General features: G+C 57.6%; 1 protein-coding gene across 4 annotated transcripts in view; it reads left to right on the forward strand.

The window, feature by feature from the left end:
- The first annotated feature begins 595 nt into the window (after positions 1-595).
- The window catches only part of SLC17A5 (solute carrier family 17 member 5), a 33,381-nt gene continuing 15,518 nt past the window's right edge, over positions 596-18,458 (forward strand). Inside the window, exons 1-5 of one of the 4 annotated variants that reach the window (XM_068170914.1) lie at positions 596-818; positions 6,572-6,768; positions 9,136-9,369; positions 10,758-10,845; positions 17,559-17,645. In XM_068170914.1, the coding sequence (XP_068027015.1) occupies positions 758-818; positions 6,572-6,768; positions 9,136-9,369; positions 10,758-10,845; positions 17,559-17,645 (667 nt within the window). In that variant the 5' untranslated portion in view covers positions 596-757. Of the gene's footprint in view, positions 819-2,405; positions 2,462-6,571; positions 6,769-9,135; positions 9,370-10,757; positions 10,846-17,558; positions 17,646-18,458 lie in introns of those variants that run through there. The other 3 variants (XM_068170915.1, XM_068170912.1, XM_068170913.1) reach the window with 3 other exon arrangements.

Consider the following 18,458-nt stretch of genomic DNA (forward strand, 5'->3'; position numbering starts at 1 on the left):
CCTCCCTGGGACATCTGTGCAGTGTTCCAGCATCCTCCCTGTAACACTTGTCCAGCTCCTATCATCTGGTTTAAATCTCCTCTCTGTTAGCTGCAAGCCATCACCCCTTGCCCTGCCGCAGCATCCCCTGCCGGCAAGCCTCTTCCCGCCCCGGGCAGGCCACAAGGAGGGCTCCTGGGAGCTTTGGCTCCTCCAGGCTGAGCAGCCCCAGCGCTCTCGGCCGCTCCCTCGCAGCCCTTTCATCGCTTTCGTGCCCTCCTCTGGCCCCGCTCCAACAGTGCCACGTCCTTGCGCTGGGGCTCCGCAGCGGGACGCAGCACTGCAGGTGGGGCTGTGCCTCTCCGTCCGTCAGAGTGTCTGCCAGTCGCCGGCGGACACCCGACCGAGGGAGGGACCGAGGGAGGGACCGAGGGAGGGGACCGAGGGAGGGACCGAGGGAGGGACCGCGACAGCCACCCGCTCCGCGCCGCGGCCGGGCGGTCCGGCCCCGCCCCTGCCCTGCCCTCACCAAAGATGGCGGCCGAGGGCAGGGCAGGGGCGGCGCCGAGCTGCGGCTGAAGCCACTTCCGCCCGGCAGCGCCCGTCACATGACGGCCGCGGGCTGCCGCTGCCCGGCGCCGGCGGGGCCGAGCAGAGCCGAGCGGAGCAGCGCGGAACGGAGCGGGGGGCACCGCGGAGGGCTCCGCTGCCGTCCTCTCAGCGCTGACGGGCGGCGCTCTAGGCCTGGGCGCGCTGCGCAGTCCGGGGCGGCAGCGAGATGGAGACCGAGGAGGGAGAGGACCGCACCCCGCTGCTGAAGGAGTCCGAGCCCGGCACCGGTGAGAGCAGCGAGGGGGCTTCCGCCTCGCCGCGGTCCTGCCGGCCCCGGAGTCGTGCTGGGGGTGGCCGGGACGGGCTGCGGAGCATCCCCGGCGCCGCGTTGCCATGGAGCAGCGATGCCCTGCAGCGGCGGGGTCCGGGGCGCAGCGCCCGCGTCGGGCAATCGGGGGCCAGCCGCTCGCCTGCCGCTGCCGTCGGGGTAACCGGCTGCCCGGGGCTGCTGAATCCCCCGGGGGGGACCTGCCCTTGGCGGGGTGTCTGCTCAGGGAGGACAGGCGGCGGAGCCCGGGTGACGTGCTGGCGTGGCCGGTGCGTGCTGTGAGTGGCTGCTGGGCGCCCCGAGGTGAGGGCAGCCCTGCCTCCTAAGGTAGAACTGAAGCCGGACGCATTCCTGCCGGTGCAAGTGCAGAGAGCAAGGAAGGGGGCAGAAGGCATGAAGGTAATTAATTATTGGAGGGGAGCATCGTTATGAGGTCAGAACTTGACGGCTGCACTGCTGAGACCTCCCCTGCAGGGCTGGGTGCAGCTCTGCAGCCCTCAGCACAGCAAGGACCTGGAGCTGATGGAGAGGCTGCAGAGGAGGCCAGGAGAATGCTGAGGGGCTTGGAGCAGCTCTGCTGCCAGGCCAGGCTGAGGGAGCTGGGGGTGTGCAGCCTGGAGAAGAGAAGGCTGCAGGGATAATGGCCTTGCAGTAGCTGAAGGGCAAGCAGCACTAGGACAAGGGGCAGTGGTTTCACACTGGAGCAGGGCAGATTTAGACTGGAGAGCAGCAAAAAGCTCTTTACTGTGGAGATATTGGAAGCCTGGCCCAGGTTGCCCAGGGAGGTGGTTGAGGCTCCCTGCCTGGAGCTGTTGAAGGGGAGGCTGGAGAGGGCTGTCGGCAAGCTGCTGGAGTTGGGGCTGTCCCTGCTGGGTGCAGAGGCCTTGGGCTGGGTGTCTTTCAAAGGTCCCTCGACCCAGTGCATCCTATGAGTCTATTCTGTGGACAAGTTTAGGGGTGTGTGCTGGTTTGCCCCCCAGAAGATACCAAGCACAAGCAAGCATGTGAGATTGTTGCCTTCCTTCAGCATGCCCTGCAAAACACAAAGTCCTCCACCTGACTTGGGCAAGCATCTTATTGGAGCACTTTGCTTTGCTACCAAATGCTGCAGCACAGAGGAGCCTGCTCCAGAGCTGGGGCAGCAGCCTGGGTGGGGAGGGGGATGTCCCTCTCCCCTAGCCCTGCCAGGTGGTGGGAGTGCAGCTGCCTCCAGAGGGGTCCTTGTGTGCCAGGAGGACTGCAGGGTGGGCAAGCTGCTTGAGACACAGTGAGCAGCAAACAAATCATCAGCCTGCAGCAGGAGGAGCCACCAGCAGTACCACTCAGAAGTGCCAGAGAGGGGAAATCCAAGCTCAGGGGGGTGATGGTAGCAACAGAGTCTCAGGTTTGCACAAGACATCACTCCCCAGCAGTTCACCTCACCCAGAAGGGTAAATACAGCAGGGACTTCCTTTAGCCACCATGCAAGGTGCAGCACAGACCTCTGCTTGCACTTGGCAACTGCAGGTGAGGAATCTTCCTCACTTACAGCTGCAGTAGTCTAAAACATGTCCCTGAAACCAGAACTCTCTGTAGATGCAGGACCCAGGACTGCCTGTCAAGGTAAGACCTTCAACACCCTGGCCTTAACCTTTAGGGGGGTGTGAGTGTCTGTGTCTCTGGTGATGGCAATCTCCTGGAGGGGTGGGGGACTGAAATGTGTCTGGAACCTTCTCCAGTCCTCTGCTCCCTTAACCTGATCTAATATTCTGAGGCACTGCAAATGAGCTTAGTGGAAGGAGGCCAAGAAAGCCGAAGGCATCCTGGCTGGCATCAGCAATGCTGAGTCCAGCAGCAGCAGGGAGGGCTGTGAGGTGTCCCTGCCCATGGCAGGGGGGTTGGAACTAGATGATCCTTGTGGTCCCTTCCAACCCTGACTGATTCTGTGATTGTCCCCTGGCACTCAGCTCTGGGCAGCCCACACCTGGAGCCTTGTGTCCAGCTCTGGGCAGCTGAGTGCCAGAGAGCTGTGGAGGTGCTGGAGCCAGGGCAGAGGAGGGCAAGGAAGCTGGGAAGGGCCTGGAGAAGCAATGTGCTGGAGAGAGGCTGAAGGAGCTGGGGATGGTTAGTGGGCAAGAGAGGAGGCTGAGGGGAGAGCTCCTGGCTGCCTGCAGCTCCCTGCAAGGAGGCTGTGCAGAGGCTGCTGCTGCTCTCTGCTCCCAGGGCATTAGTGAGAGAAGAAGAGGGCAGAGCCTCAAGCTGCCCCTGGGGAGGTTGAGAGTGGAGCTTAGGCACAAGAGTGCTCAGGGCTTGGGATGTGCTGGGCAGGGAGGTGGTGGAGTGCCCAGGGCTGGCTGTGTTTGAAGGTGGTTTGGCTGTGGGGCTTGGGGCTGTGGTTTAGGGCTGAGCCTTGCAGAGCAGGGCTGATGGTTGGCCTTGGGGACCCTGGGGCTCTCTCCCAGCCTGGCTGCTGTGACCCTGTGAGCTGGTGGGAGCCATAAACAGCAGCCAGCATTTGAGACTTGCAGCTCTACATGGTTTAGGTTGTTTTATGCTGAACTCTTTGCAGCTTACAACAAAAACTCACCAAAAACCAACCCCCAGCACCAGTTGGTGACCTCCAGCTCCTGCACATCTGTGCCATGGAGCTTGCTCTCCAGACCAGCTGTGCAGCAGCAAGAGGCTCCCAGAGGAGGAGTGGTGAATGTTCTGTAGTGAATCTGCATTGATTGGGTCCTCTGGCAGCTTCCTGCTGCTGCTGTTGAGCTCCTGCAGATGCAGGCAGCAGAAAGCTTTCCCTGCAGGGATCATTCCTGGTCATGAAGAGTGTGGCTGCACGCTGCCTGCCAAAGGCAAATTGCTCTTCAGCCAACAGGGAAGGGAGACTGGAGCTGCCTGACCAGTTTCTGTGCACTGAGCACTTCCTGCTCTTGCTCTGCCTCTGCCTTGTTAAAGTAAACAACAGGAACACATCTTGGCTGCCCTTCAGGTCCTCCCAAAACCAGAGCAGCCTTCTCCAAGTGCTGCTGGGACAGACCTGCAGCTGCCACAGGTCTGGAAGGCACTCTGTGTGTTTGTGGAGTAGCCCTCACTTAGTGCTCCCTTGAGTCCTGTGTCCAGTTCTGGGCTCCTCAGTTCAAGAAGGACATTGAGAGACTTGAAGGTGTCCAGAGAAGGGCAACACAGCTGGGGAGGGGTCTGGAGCACAGCCCTGTGAGGAGAGGCTGAGGGAGCTGGGGTTGCTTAGCCTGGAGAGGAGGAGGCTCAGGGGAGACCTTCTTGCTCTCTCCAACTCCCTGAAGGGAGGCTGTAGCCAGGTGGGGGTTGGTCTCTTCTCCCAGGCACCCAGCAGCAGAACAAGAGGACACAGTCTCAGGCTGTGCCAGGGGAGGTTTAGACTCGAGGTGAGGAGAAAGTTCTTCACTGAGAGAGTTGTTAGCCACTGGGATGTGCTGCCCAGGGAGGTGGTGGAGTCCCCATCCCTGGAGCTGTTCCAGAGGGGATTGGATGTGGCCCTTGGTGCCATGGTCTAGCCATGAGGTCTGTGGTGCCAGGTTGGACTTGGTGATCTCTGAGGTCTCCTCCAACCTTGGTGACTCTGTGAGACTGAGACTGTGAGGCTGTGATTCTCAGTATCCAGTCCCCTGCTTCATTTACCTGTTGACTCACAGATGCCCAGGCAGTTCCTGCTCCTGTTCCCAAGAGAGAGACCAGGCTGAGGCACCAGCCCCAGGCCCACTGCCAGCTCCCCCAGGGTCTGCAGAGCTGTGAGCTGTGTCCTGCACAGAGACAGCAGCTCTTGCCCCTGGGGAGGTGGCAGCCAGGCTGCAGCTCAGCTCAGGACCTCCTGCTGCTGGGGGAACAACCTCTGGCAGGTGCTGCTGTGGAAGGGAGCCCCCTGGCTGTGCCACAGGGCCAAGGCTGATGTCTGGAGGGCAGCAGCTGACACTCAGCTTAATGCCACAGTGCAGATTTCACCCTGACTCTGAGGCTCCTTTTCCTGTGTCAGCTTCACTGCTGGACAGCTGCAGATGGGGAGAGGAAAGGGGGAACTGGGGAAGCTCTCTGCCATGCCCCTTCCTGCTGGGTCTCACTCTTGGGCAGCAAGGGCATGTTCCTTTAGAACCAAGCTGAGGGAAGGAAAACTTGTCCTAGAGAACAGCCTGGGCCCTCCATGGCTTGTTCTGCAGCACTGCTTGAAGAGCCTCTGTGCCCTGGAGCAGTGCTGGGGCTGGGTGGGTTGGGGTTTGGCAGAGTGAAGTTCCACTTGGAATAAATATTACTGTAGTTTGGAGAGGCCTTTTGAAGCCCTGTGTTAAATCTGTACCTGCAGACCACACACAACACCTCCAGCACAGCTCCTGCACTCCAGTGGGTAGCTGCCAGCTGGCTGGAGCAGAACCTGGGGAGCAGGGAAGGGGGAAAAGGACCCGGGGGTGCTGGGGGGTGGGAGGTTGACCAGGAGGCAGCAATGAGCTCTGGGGGGCAAGAAGGCCAAGGGCAGCCTGGGGGGGATCAGCAGGGCTGTGGTCAGGAGGTCAGAGAGGTTCTCCTGCCCCTCTGCTCTGCCCTGCTGAGGCCACAGCTGGAATCTGGTGTCCAGCTCTGGGCCCCTCAGGGCAGGAAGGAGCTGAGGGAAGTGCTGGAGAGAGTCCATGGCAGAGGCACAAAGATGCTGCAGGCAGTGGAAGCTCTTCCTTAGGAGCAGAGGCTGAGGGAGCTGAGGGCTCTGGAGCTTGGCTTGGAGGAGCCTGAGAGGTGAGCTCCTGGCTGGGGCTAAAGCTGTGCAGGGGCAGTGGCCAGAGGCTGGAGCCAGGCTCTGCTGGGGGCTGCCCAATGGCAGCAGAAGGGGCAGGGGTGGAAGCTGAGGCAGAGGAAGTGCCATGGGAAGAGGAGGAAGAATTTGTTGGCTGTGAGGGTGAGAGAAGCCTGGCAGAGGCTGCCCAGGGGGGCTGTGGAGTCTCCCTGTGTGGAGCTCTTGCAAGGCCAGCTGGATGTGTTGCTGTGTGAGCTGCTGTGGGTGACCCTGCTGGGGCAGGGGGCTTGGGCTGGGCCCTGGGCAGGAGGGGAATGGTTCCCCTGGGTGCACCCAGGGGGCTGTGGGGAGTTTCTGTGCTGTTTATGGATGACAAATGTCTATCTCTGTGTCATACCTCTGCTGTCTGGTTGGTACACACTGGTTGCACTTCCTGTCCCTGGCTGGTCAGTAGAGCTCCCCTTGCTCCCAGACCTGCTGAGCCAGCCTGGCAATTTGGTTCTGGGGGTGGGGGAGGGGGGGGTTTCTCCCAGTGAGCTGGGGGTTGGTTTCAAGGCAGCACAGCTCCTGTGGGCTGCTTTTTGTCCCCATTTGCTGTGCTGATCATAGGGGCAGAGAATCACAGAGCTGCCAGGGCTGGCAGGGACCCCAGGGCTCAGGGCCAGGGACTGCTCACAGCACAGCAGGCTGCTCACAGCCTCCTCCAGCCTGGCTGAGCTCTGCAGCTCCCTGCCAGCCCCTGGCACTCTCTCAGTTGCATTTTGCACCCCAGGACAGAGGTGGGCAGGGGGTTGCTGGGGTTGGTTTTGCTCCCCACCCTCAGGCTCTGCCCCCGCAGGGGGCACTCAGGACAGCAGAGCCGTTGGCTGTCTCTGGCCTCTTTCGCCTCTCGCCAGGGGTTTGGAGGTGGGTACAGCTGCTGGGCAGGAGTGTGGCTGGCTCTGCACTAACAGCAGCTCCCTTTGCTCTCCTCGCAGGGCATGCCTGCTGCTCAGCTCGCTACAGCCTGGCGCTGCTGGCCTGCCTGGGCTTCTTCCTGCTCTACGCCCTGCGCGTCAACCTCAGCGTGGCCCTGGTGGCCATGGTGGAGCCCAGCGGCAGCCCGGCCCCCAACAGCACTGCCGACCTCTGCCCTGAGCGCTCCCCCGCCAGGGGCACTGCCCACAACGCCACGGTGAGGCCTGCAGCCCCTCGGACCCCCTGCCCCACCGCCAGGCTCTGCCGCTGCCAGCCAGCTGCCAGGCCCTGCCCCCCGCAGCCACCGCGGGCACAGCCCCAGGGGGGACAGAGCATCCAGGAGGGACAGAGCCCCCAGGAGGGACAGAGCCCCCAGGAGGGGGACAGAGCCCCCAGGAGGGGGGACAGAGCCCCCAGGAGGGGGACAGAGCCCCCAGGAGGGACAGAGCCCCCAGGAGGGGGACAGAGCCCCCAGGAGGGGAGCAGAGCCCCCAGGAGGGGGGACAGAGCCCCCAGGAGGGGAGGCAGAGCCCCCAGGAGGGGGGACAGAGCCCCCAGGAGGGACAGAGCCCCCAGGAGGGGGACAGAGCCCCCAGGAGGGGGGACAGAGCCCCCAGGGGGGACAGAGCATCCAGGAGGGACAGAGCCCCCAGGAGGGGGACAGAGCATCCAGGAGGGACAGAGCCCCCAGGAGGGGGACAGAGCCCCCAGGAGGGACAGAGCATCCAGGAGGGACAGAGCCCCCAGGAGGGACAGAGCCCCCAGGAGGGGGGACAGAGCCCCCAGGAGGGGAGCAGAGCCCCCAGGAGGGGGGACAGAGCCCCCAGGGGGGACAGAGCATCCAGGAGGGGGGACAGAGCCCCCAGGAGGGACAGAGCATCCAGGAGGGGAGGCAGAGCCCCCAGGAGGGACAGAGCCCCCAGGAGGGGGGGCAGAGCCCCCAGGAGGGACAGAGCCCCCAGGAGGGACAGAGCCCCCAGGAGGGGGGACAGAGCCCCCAGGAGGGACAGAGCATCCAGGAGGGACAGAGCCCCCAGGAGGGGGGACAGCCCCCAGGAGGGGAGGCAGAGCCTCCAGGAGGGTGGCTAAGAAGGCCAATGGCAGCCTGGGGGGGATCAGCAGGGCTGTGCTCAGGAGGTCAGAGAGGTTCTCCTGCCCCTCTGCTCTGCCCTGCTGAGGCCACAGCTGGAATCTGGTGTCCAGCTCTGGGCCCCTCAGGTCAGGAAGGCTCTGCACAGGCCTGGTTTTACAGCTGCCAGTTATGACTTTGCAGTCTGGCCACCTTCCTGCCTGCCTTCTCTCTGCCTCTTTAGAGGCCATTTGTTATTGATTGGAAGCAAATCTGTAACTGAGAGCTTCATGGGAAGAAGCTCCTGTCTGCCCATCTCTGTGGGATGGCCTCTGCTGGGCTGCATGCTCAGAGATTGGGCTGCTGGAAGTGATCCCAAGCTTCAGAATCCCTTTGTTGGACAGCAGCTACTGACTGACTCCACAGCTGCAGGCTCCTTACCTCGATGCCTTTGCACTGCCTGCTGTGCCTGCTGAGCTCACCTTCCCCTCTCCTGTGCTTCTCTCATTCTCCCTCCTGCCCTTGTGAATCCTCTACTTGGCTGCTCTCTTTATACCCATTTAAGCCTCTCTGTCTCCTCTCTGTCTCAGAATTAGAGTCAGCCAGCCCAAGGCCTCTGCACCCAGCAGGGACAGCCCCAACTCCAGCAGCTTGCCCACAGCCCTCTCCAGCCTCCCCTTCAACAGCTCCAGGCAGGGAGCCTCAACCACCTCCCTGGGCAACCTGGGCCAGGCTTCCACCACCCTCCTGCTGCACAACTTCTTCCTCACCTCCAAGCTCAAGCTGCTCTGCTCTGCTCTGCAGCCCTTGGCCCTGCTGCTGGCCCTGCAGGCCTTTGCCAACAGTCTCTCTGCAGCCTTCTTGCAGCCCCTTCAGCTCCTGGCAGGCTGCTCTGAGCTCTGCCTGCAGCCTTCTCTTCTCCAGGCTGCACACCCCCAGCTCCCTCAGCCTGGCCTGGCAGCAGAGCTGCTCCAAGCCCCTCAGCATTCTCCTGGCCTCCTCTGCAGCCTCTCCCTCAGCTCCAGGTCCTTGCTGTGCTGAGGGCTGCAGAGCTGCACCCAGCCCTGCAGGGGAGGTCTCAGCAGAGCCCAGTGTCAGAGTCCCCTCTCTGGCTCTGTCTGTCCATACTCTCTGCAGGGGAAACCACCTTCAGGAGCCTGCCAGGATCTCCACTCTGTGGTGGAGAGGCAGGGCTCAGAGTCCTGCAGGCTGCCTTGTCTGTACCTGAGCCACCTCCCCCAGGCTGCTGGCAGCTCAGGAAGGGAGAGCTGCCCCCAGCACTTCCATCTCTTCCCCATTGTGGTGGTTGTCATCCTTGGGCTGGGTGTGTCTGGGACCTCCTTGAATTGGCTTCCAACACCTCTTGGGTTGCAGCAGATGTGTGCAGCAGGAGGAGGCTCCAGAGAAGAGGTCAGGACTTGATGATGGAACCAGAGTTGTGTCAAGTGTGGCCTGAGGAATCCCTGCTTGGAGCTCACTGCTTTTTTTGTGTGGCCTTTTTTTGTCTCTTTCTAGGGGGAGAAGTATCCTTGGGATGCTGACACTCAGGGGTGGATCCTGGGCTCCTTTTTCTATGGCTACATCCTCACTCAGATCCCTGGAGGCTACCTGGCAAGCAAGGTCGGGGGCAAGGCACTGCTGGGCTTCGGCATCTTCGGCACCTCTGTGTTCACCTTGCTGACTCCCCTGGCTGCACACCTGGGAGTTGGCTACCTCATAGCTGTCAGAGCCTTGGAGGGGCTGGGAGAGGTAAACCTTGTCTCTGTGTAGGGAGCTTGGAAACACAGCTGAACAGTTCATGAATGACCACCAGGGAGTGGAGCCTGGGGGGCAGCGTGCTGGAGGGGTGAAGAGTTGGTTCACTTTGAGTGGCTTAGAGCTGCTTAGCTTTGGGGAGGGGATCAGGGAAACCTTTGCCATGTGTTGTAGTCTAAGCCTCTCCTGCTTCAGCCTAAGCTTTTCTATGAGCACAGGCTGAGGGAGTTGGGGTTGTGCAGGCTGGAGAGGAGAAGGCTCCCAGGAGACCTCATTGTGGCCTTCCAGGAGCTGCAGGGGGCTGCAAGAAAGCTGGGGAGGGACTTGTGAGGGTGTCAGGGAGGGATAGGACTGGAGGGGATGGAGCAGAACTAGAAGTGGGGAGATGGAGATTGGCTGTGAGGAAGAAGTTGTTGGCCAGGAGGGTGGTGAGAGCCTGGCGCAGGCTGCCCAGGGAGGTGGTGGAAGCCTCCTGCCTGGAGGTGTTTGCAGCCAGGCTGGAGGTGGCTGTGAGCAACCTGCTGTGGTGTGAGGTGTCCCTGCCCATGGCAGGGGGTTGGAGCTGGCTGAGCCTTGAGGCCCCTTCCAGCCCTGGCAGCTCTGTGATAAGGACTCCTGAGGCAGCACTGGAGTTCCCCCTCCTCGCTTGTCAGGGCCCAGGAGCTCAGAGCAGCACTGTGTCTGTTCTTGCAGCTTTTCCAGCAGATAAAGAACCAAAAGCAGCAGAAATGAATTCTGCCTCCTTCCTCTTGTGCCTTGCACACTATTTTGTAGTGGTTTCTTGCTGAACAAGAGAGAGATTGTGCTGCTGCTTTACAATGAGAGCTACCCTTTGCAACATGCAAAGGTGAGAGAGGCAGAGAGCTGCTGGGGAGAGGCCAAGGCAGAGGCAGGAGGATGCTTAGGGGACTTGAGCATCTCCCCTGGGGAGAGAGACTGAGAGCCCTGGGGCTGTTTAGCCTGGAGAGGAGAAGGCTGAGAGGGATCTGCTCAATGTCTCTCAAGAGCTGAGGGCTGGGGGTCAAGGGGAGGGGGCCAAGCTCTTGTGGGTGCTGCCCAGCAAGAAGCCAAGGAGCACTGGAGACAAACTTGAGCAGAGAAGGTTTCAGCTGCCCAGGAGGAGAAAGTTCTTTGGGGTGAGGGTGAGGGAGGCCTGGAGCAGGCTGCCCAGAGAGGTTGTGGAGTCTCCTGCTCTGGAGCCTTTCCAACCCCCCCTGGCTGCATTGCTGTGTGGCCTGCCCTGGGTGCTGCTGCCCTGGCAGGGGCTGCACTGGATGCTCTCTGCAGCTCCCTCCCAGCCTCTGCTGCTCTGTGGTGCTGTGAGAGTGTGAAGGGAGCTGTGGAGTGGTCACACCTCACCAGGACCCACTCTTCTTTTCCAGGGAGTCACCTTCCCAGCCATGCACTCCATGTGGTCTGCCTGGGCCCCCCCCCTGGAACGCAGCAAGCTCCTCAGCATTTCCTATGCAGGTGAGAGCTTCCCACGCTGGGGGTGGGTTAGCCACCTCTGCTGGGGAGAGGATTGACTTGAACCCAAGGGATTGCTGCTGGAAAGTTCACTCAGCCTTTGATCTGGGCAGTGTTACAGGGGATTAAAGCTGGCTGTGCATTCATTAGCTTCATTTATTCACAGCCCTTTATCCCCCTGGTTGAAGGCATTTGATCTGCAGCCAAGTACAAACTGCAAGCTGACTTTGGTGTGGAAGTGCTGCAGAGAGTTACTGTGGAGACACTGAACAGAAGGGAGGGTTAGGGACACTAAACAAAAGAGCCTGGGCAGAGCCACAGGGTTTGGGTTGGGTTTTCAGTTGTGTATTTGGAGCAACCCCAGGAAGAAAATATCCAAGGCCCAAGGTCTTGCTTGCAGGAGCTCCCTGTCAGAGTCCAGTGCTGCAGCTCCCCTGAGGTAGTGTGTGTGTGGAAGGTGGAAGGTTTGAGATCAGATTTACTTCTGTGCAGGGATTTGACATCACTCAAGGCTTAGTGATGCAAAGCACACTGAAAGCACAGCACAAATTCACTTAACACCTAGCCAAAGGCAGCAGCTGCAGCACACCCTGGCAGTGCTGGTGGTGTAGGTTGGATGTTAGAAGAAGGGGAGCCTGGGGGGCAGCAAGAGAAGTGTGGCCAACAGGGCTGGGGAGGTTCTGCTCCCCCTCTGCTCTGCTCTGCCCTGCTGAGAGCACAGCTGCAATCCTGGGTCCAGTTTGGGGCTCCCCAGCTGAAGAGAGACAGAGAGCTGCTGGGGAGAGCCCAAGGCAGAGGCAGGAGGATGCTTAGGGGACTTGAGCATCTCCCCTGGGAAGAGAGACTGAGAACCCTGGGGCTGTTTAGCCTGGAGAGGAGAAGGCTGAGAGGGATCTGCTCAATGTCTCTCAAGAGCTGAGGGCTGGGGGTCAAGGGGAGGGGGCCAAGCTCTTGTGGGTGCTGCACAGCAAGAAGCCAAGGAGCACTGGAGACAAACTTGAGCAGAGAAGGTTTCAGCTGCCCAGGAGGAGAAAGTTCTTTGGGGTGAGGGTGAGGGAGGCCTGGAGCAGGCTGCCCAGAGAGGTTGTGGAGTCTCCTGCTCTGGAGCCTTTCCAACCCCCCCTGGCTGCATTGCTGTGTGGCCTGCCCTGGGTGCTGCTGCTCTGGCAGGGGCTGCACTGGATGCTCTCTGCAGCTCCCTCCCAGCCTCTGCTGCTCTGTGGTGTTGTGAAAGGATTTCTCAAACACTGGAACAGGCTTCCAGTGAGGTTGGTCGAATTCCCATCCCTGGAGGTGTTTGAAAGAGGCAGAGAAGTGGTGCTAAGAGCCATGGTTCAGCAGCAGCCTTGGCAGAGGTAGAGGATGGTTGGACTTGATGGTTTTCAGGGTGTTTTCCACCTGAAACAATTCAGTGTTTGTGCTGAGCACCCCAGTGCTGGGCATCCCTGCAGGTTGCCTGGAGGGAATGTGTGGCTTTAAGGCAGCTCAAGACTGTTGCTCTTGTAGAGATTCTGTTGTGGGTTGCTTAGCTTTTTCCCTTCATGTTGGGCTGAGCCAGGCCCCCTCACACTGCTCGGGCCAGCTCAGGGAGACAGTCACACTTCCAATGAGCAAGGGGTGAGAGGTGAGATGTGGGTAAGAAGCTCAACAGGAGCCAGCAGTGAGCACTTGCAGCCCAGAGAGCCAAGCAGAGCCTGGGCTGCAGCAGGAGAAGTGTGGCCAGAGGGGAGGGAGGTGATCCTCCCCCTCTGCTCCAAGGGTGAGAGTCACAGGAGCAGAGGCAGTGGTCCCAGGCTGTGCCAGGGGAGGCTCAGGCTGGATGCTAGGAAATATTTCTGCACTGGAAGGGCTCTCAGCCATTGGAATGCTCTGCCCAGGGCAGTGCTGCAGTCCCCACCCTTGGGGGTGTCCAAGCAGCTGTGGAGCTGGAGCTCAGGGACATGGCTTAGTGCTGAGCCTGCAGTCACAGTCCTGGGTCAAGGGTTGGACTGGAAGAGCCTGGAGGTCTCCTCCAAGCAGATACATTCTGTGATTGTGTATTTACACCATCAGCTGATCCACTCAGCTCTGAATACCTCCCTATCTAAAGCAAAGGGCACCCCTGGGTCCCCTTTGTGCTGAGATAAAGCCTTTGGCTGGTTGCAGGCTTTATTGCTCAGTCACATTGCTCAGGGCAGCATTCCTGGGGGCAGGTGACAGATGTAGCTTGCTACAGAGAACCATAAGGGTTGGAAGGGACCTCAAGGTTCAGCCAGTTCACACTAGAGCAGGTTGCTCACAGCCACCTCCAGCCTGGCTGCAAACACCTCCAGGCAGGAGGCTTCCACCACCTCCCTGGGCAGCCTGGGCCAGGCTCTCACCACCCTCCTGGCCAACAACTTCTTCCTCACAGCCAATCTCAATCTCCCCACTTCTAGTTCTGCTCCATCCCCCCCAGTCCTATCCCTCCCTCACACCCTCACAAGTCCCTCCCCAGCTTTCTTGCAGCCCCCTTCAGATCCTGGAAGGCCACAATGAGGTCTCCTGGGAGCCTTCTCCTCTCCAGCCTGCACAACCCCAACTCCCTCAGCCTGTCCTCACAGCAGAGCAGCTCCAGCCCTCTGCTCCTCCTCCTGGCCCTGCTCTGGACACCTTCCAGACCCTCCAGAGCCTTCCTGGCACAGAGGCTCCAGAACTGGCCCCAGAGCTCCAGCTGTGGTCTCAGCAGAGTGGAGCAGAGGGGCAGAATCCCCTCCCTGCCCTGCTGGCCACACTTCTCCTGCTGCAGCCCAGGCTCTGCTTGGCTCTCTGGGCTGCAAGTGCTCCCTGCTGGCTCCTGCTGAGCTTCTCCTCCACCATCCCTAGTCAAACTTGGTGTTGCTTCTATGAGGATGACAAATGTGTTCACATAAGGAAATAATGGTTTGGTTTACTCACTGTAGTTAATACTGATTCTGTCTGAGTGTTCTTAATTGACCTGGGCTTCATCAAGAAGACCTCAGAAACCACAGCTGCAGTGTCTCAAGCAGCTAGCTCAGTCTAATGGCTCACTTATGCCAACAGCAATGAAGCCTTCAGATTTTCTTCCTCCCATTTCCTCACTTCCCTCCCAGTCAAGTGTCTCATTCCTCCCATCGTGCTCGTTCAGGCACTCATCAGCCCTTCCAGGAGCCTGCAACCAACCTAATGCAGCAGAAAGCTTTCTCTCTCCTTTTAAAACCACAGACCCACAGAGCTGCCAGGGCTGGAAGGGAGCTCAAGGCTCAGCCAGCTCCAACCCCCTGCCATGGGCAGGGACACCTCACACCACAGCAGGTTGCTCACAGCCACCTCCAGCCTGGCTGCAAACACCTCCAGGCAGGAGGCTTCCACCACCTCCCTGGGCAGCCTGGGCCAGGCTCTCACCACCCTCCTGGGCAGCAACTTCTTCCTCACAGCCAATCTCAATCTCCCCACTTCTAGTTCTGCTCCATCCCCCCCAGTCCTGTCCCTCCCTGACACCCTCACAAGTCCCTCCCCAGCTTTCCTGCAGCCCCCTGCAGCTCCTGGAAGGCCACAATGAGGTCTCCTGGGAGCCTTCTCCTCTCCAGCCTGCACAACCCCAACTCCCTCAGCCTGTCCCCATGGCAGAGCAGCTCCAGCCCTCTGCTCCTCTTGTGAGTGAACTCAAGCTGCTTTAGAGGAAGTCTTGGAGCGTGGCAGCCAGCACCCAGGCTGAACAAGCAGCACAGGGCTGGGATTGACTTCTGCAGTCAGCAGCTGGGAGCTGTGCTTCTGTGTCTGTGGAGCTCTCTGCTGTTGCCCTCCTGAGCAGAGGCTGTGGCCTCGAGTGGCCGTAGCCATGGGTGGATAAGGCTGAGGAGATAAGGCTGGGGAGATAAGGCTGGCTAAAGTGAGGAGAGTGTTTCCTCTGCCCCTCCTCGTCCTGGCTGGCAGCCACGGGGCTGTGGGTCAGTTAATCATGGTCATGTTGATTGGGAACAGGGTGAAGGAAAGGAGTCAGGGAGCTGTGGTCAATGGGATGGAGCCCAGATGGAAGCCTGAGGCCAGTGGAGTCCCTCAGGGGTCAGGGCTGGGACCAGAGCTGCTCAATAGATTGATCAAGGGCCTGGATGAGGGCAGAGAGAGCAAGTGGTGGTGACAAGGATGTTCTGCAGGAGCCAGGGCAGGAAAAGGAAATCAAATAGAAATGAATTATTCTTTGGATTTGTTTTTTTAAATCAAAATTAGAAGTGAAGTCAGATTAGAAGTGAAGTCAGATTAGAAGTGAAGTTAAAAGCAAATCAAAAATTGAAATCAAACCAAAATGAAAATCAAATCTAAAATCAATTAAAATGGTTTAAAATTAAAATTTAATAATGAAAATAAAAATTAAATTAAATTCTGAAATTAAATTGAAGTCGAATTAAAATGAAAATAAACATAAAATCACTTAAAATGGTTTAAAATTAAAATCTTTTAATTCAAATTAAAATAAAATGAAAATAATTGTCAAATAAAAATAATAACAATATAAATAAATAATTAGCCATAAATAAATGTAAATAATTAAAGGTAAATAATTAAAAATAAATAAATAATTATAAATAATAAAAATCTAATAGTAATAATTTTTCAACCCTAAATTTGAGGTAGAATCAAAATTTAAATCTAATCAAAATTAAATAAAACTGAAAATCAGATATAAAGTCAATTTAAATGTTTTAAAATTTAAAACTTAAATTAAAATTCAATAAAAATAATTTTAGAAAATAAAATTCACCTCGAACAGAAATTAAAATCCAAGCCAAATGAAATCGAAATCCAAAGGGAAATCAAATGGAAAATCAAAATGGTTTAAAATTAGCATTTAAAAAATAAAATTAAAATTAAAATAGAAATAATTTTATGAAATAAAATTGACTCGAAATTAAAATCTAATCCAAATTAAATCCAAAGGAAAAATCAACTCTAAAATCCATTAAAACGTTTTAAAATTGAAATTTCAAACTAAAACGAAAATGACATCAAAATCGTTGTAAAAAAATTAGCATTAAAACGGAACAGGAATTGAAATCCACTCAAAACGAAATGCAAATCCAAGCTACAATCAAGTATAAAACCAAAACGTTTTAAAAATTGACATTTAAAAACGAAAATGGAATAAAAAATGATGTTTAAAAAGCTGAAACTGAAATCGGCTCAAAATGAAAGTCCGCTCACCCTGCAAGTCGAAGCCAGAGGAGATCAGCAGGGAAAGCAAATTTCACATCAATTAAAATGTTTTCAGATAAAAAACATAAACAAGAGTGGAATCGAATCAGAAGTGGAATCGAATCACCAAGGGGAATCGACACTGTCCTGCCCCACAGCCTGGGCTCCAGGCTGCTGACACAGGGCTGTGAGGGGTGACCACTGGATGGATAAGGAGCTGGCTTGATGGCTGCACCCAGAGAGTGGCTGTCCATGGCTCCATGGCCCAGGGGAGGCCAGGGACAAGCAGAGTCCCTCAGGGATCAGTCCTGGGACCAGGCTTGTTCAACATCTCTGTGGGTGCCATGGACAGTGGCACTGAGTGCACCCTCAGCAGGTTTGCTGATGACACCAAGCTGTGTGGTGCAGCAGACAGCTGGAGGGAAGGGATCCATCCAGAGGGACCTGGGCAGGCTGGAGAGGTGGGCACAAGCCAACCTCAGGAGGTTCAACAAGAGCAAGGGCAGGGTCCCGCAGCTGGGTGGAGGCAATCCCAGGCACAAATCCAGGCTGGGCAGGGACTGGCTGGAAAGCAGCCCTGAGGACAGAGCCTTGGGGGTGCTGGGGGAGGAGAAGCTCACCAGGAGCTCTCAGTCTGCACTTGCAGCCCAGAAAGCCAACCAGAGCCTGGGCTGCATCAGGAGAAGTGTGGCCAGCAGGGCAAGGGAGGTGATCCTCCCCCTCTGCTCAGCTCTGGGGAGACCCCACCTGGAGTACTGCCTCCAGTTCTGGAGCCTCTATTGCAAGAGGGATGTGGAGGTGCTGGAAGGTGTCCAGAGCAGGGCCAGGAGGATGAGCAGAGGGCTGGAGCTGCTCTGCTGTGAGGACAGACTGAAGGAGTTGGGGCTGTTCAGTCTGCAGAAGAGAAGGCTCTGAGGTGACCTAATTGTGGCCTTCCAGGATCTGCAGGGGGCTCCAGGAAGGCTGGGGAGGGACTGCTCAGGATCTCAGGCAGTGATAGGACTAGGGGGAATGGAATGAAGCTGGAGGTGGGGAGATTGAGGCTGGAGGGGAGGAGGAAGTTCTTCCCCATGAGAGTGGTGAAGCCCTGGAATGGGTTGTGCAGGGAGGTGGTTGGGGCCCTGTCCCTGGAGGTGTTTAAGCCCAGGCTGGCTGAGGCTCTGGCCAGGCTGATCTAGTGTGGGGTGTCCCTGCCCATGGCAGGGGGTTGGAGCTGGCTGATCCATGTGGTCCCTTCCAGCCCTGACTGATACTATGACTCTGGTACTGTGAATCACCAAGTGGAATCAGATCAAATATGAAAATCGACTCAAAAATGCAAATCGAACCAGAACACAATAAGAACCAGGGGTGAAATGGAGCTACCTCTCAATGGAATTGGAAATGAATTCCAGTGGCATTAGGAATAACTTCAAACCCAGACTCAGGCTCCAATAACACCAGACAGAAATGAGCCGAAGCAGAGTGTGGAGTGTGCTGCCCGTCAGCCTGAGGGCTCTGCGAGGTCACTGATGGCTTTGCCCCCTCTGCTCTGTCTCTGGCAGGTGCTCAGCTGGGGACTGTGGTCTCCCTGCCGCTCTCTGGTCTGATCTGCTACTACCTGAGCTGGGTTTATGTGTTCTACATATTTGGTAAGTGCTTTGGCTCTGGGCTCGCTCTCAGAACTTTGTGCCCTCTACAACTGCTGCAAAGGTGTTTCAGCCCAGGCTGGAGGAGGCTCTGGGCAGCCTGATCTAGTGTGGGGTGTCCCTGCCCATGGCAGGGGGGCTGGAACTGGCTGATCCTTGTGGTCCCCTCCACCTCTGACTGATACTGTGATACTAAAGCGTCTTCAGAAGCTTAACTCTAAGCCTTCCAAGTGCGTTTGGCACCGCGAGGTTGCTGCTTCCCTAATCCCGGGAGGTGAGAGGGGTTTAGAGCTCAGCAGATTCCTCTGCCCGCGGCTCTGCTTCCAGGGAGCCACTGCTCTGAGTGGCACCGAAGCTGGGACAAGTCAAATGCTCTTAAGTGCCTTGTTTGAAGTGTGAAATGCAGTTAATCACCTTAATCCCAGCGCTAAGCTTCCACTCGGAGTGAAAGGAGATGTGGGAAGCCACTGCTGCCACATGGAAGCTGTGTGGAGACTTCTCCCTAGCAGGCACAGGAACCCTGACAGGGTGCCCAAAACGCAAGGCAGAGCACAGTGGCTGCCAGTTGGGCTCTGGAGGAGGCTCAGGCACAGAGATTCTTTTCCAAGAGCATGTCTGAGGTCTGACTTTGAGAGGTGCTTCCTGCAGGGCTGTTCAGTGAGGCTGCACCTGGAACACTGCATCCAGCTCTGGGCTCCCCAGCTCAGGAGAGAGACAGAGAGCTGCTGGGGAGAGCCCAAGGCAGAGGCAGGAGGATGCTTAGGGGACTTGAGCATCTCCCCTGGGAAGAGAGCCTGAGAGCCCTGGGGCTGTGCA

The sequence above is a fragment of the Melanerpes formicivorus genome, unplaced genomic scaffold, assembly GCF_026170545.1.
Source record: "Melanerpes formicivorus ecotype bairdi unplaced genomic scaffold, bMelFor1.0.p_v2 SCAF_795, whole genome shotgun sequence".
In the NCBI taxonomy this organism is placed as follows: Eukaryota; Metazoa; Chordata; class Aves; order Piciformes; family Picidae; genus Melanerpes; species Melanerpes formicivorus.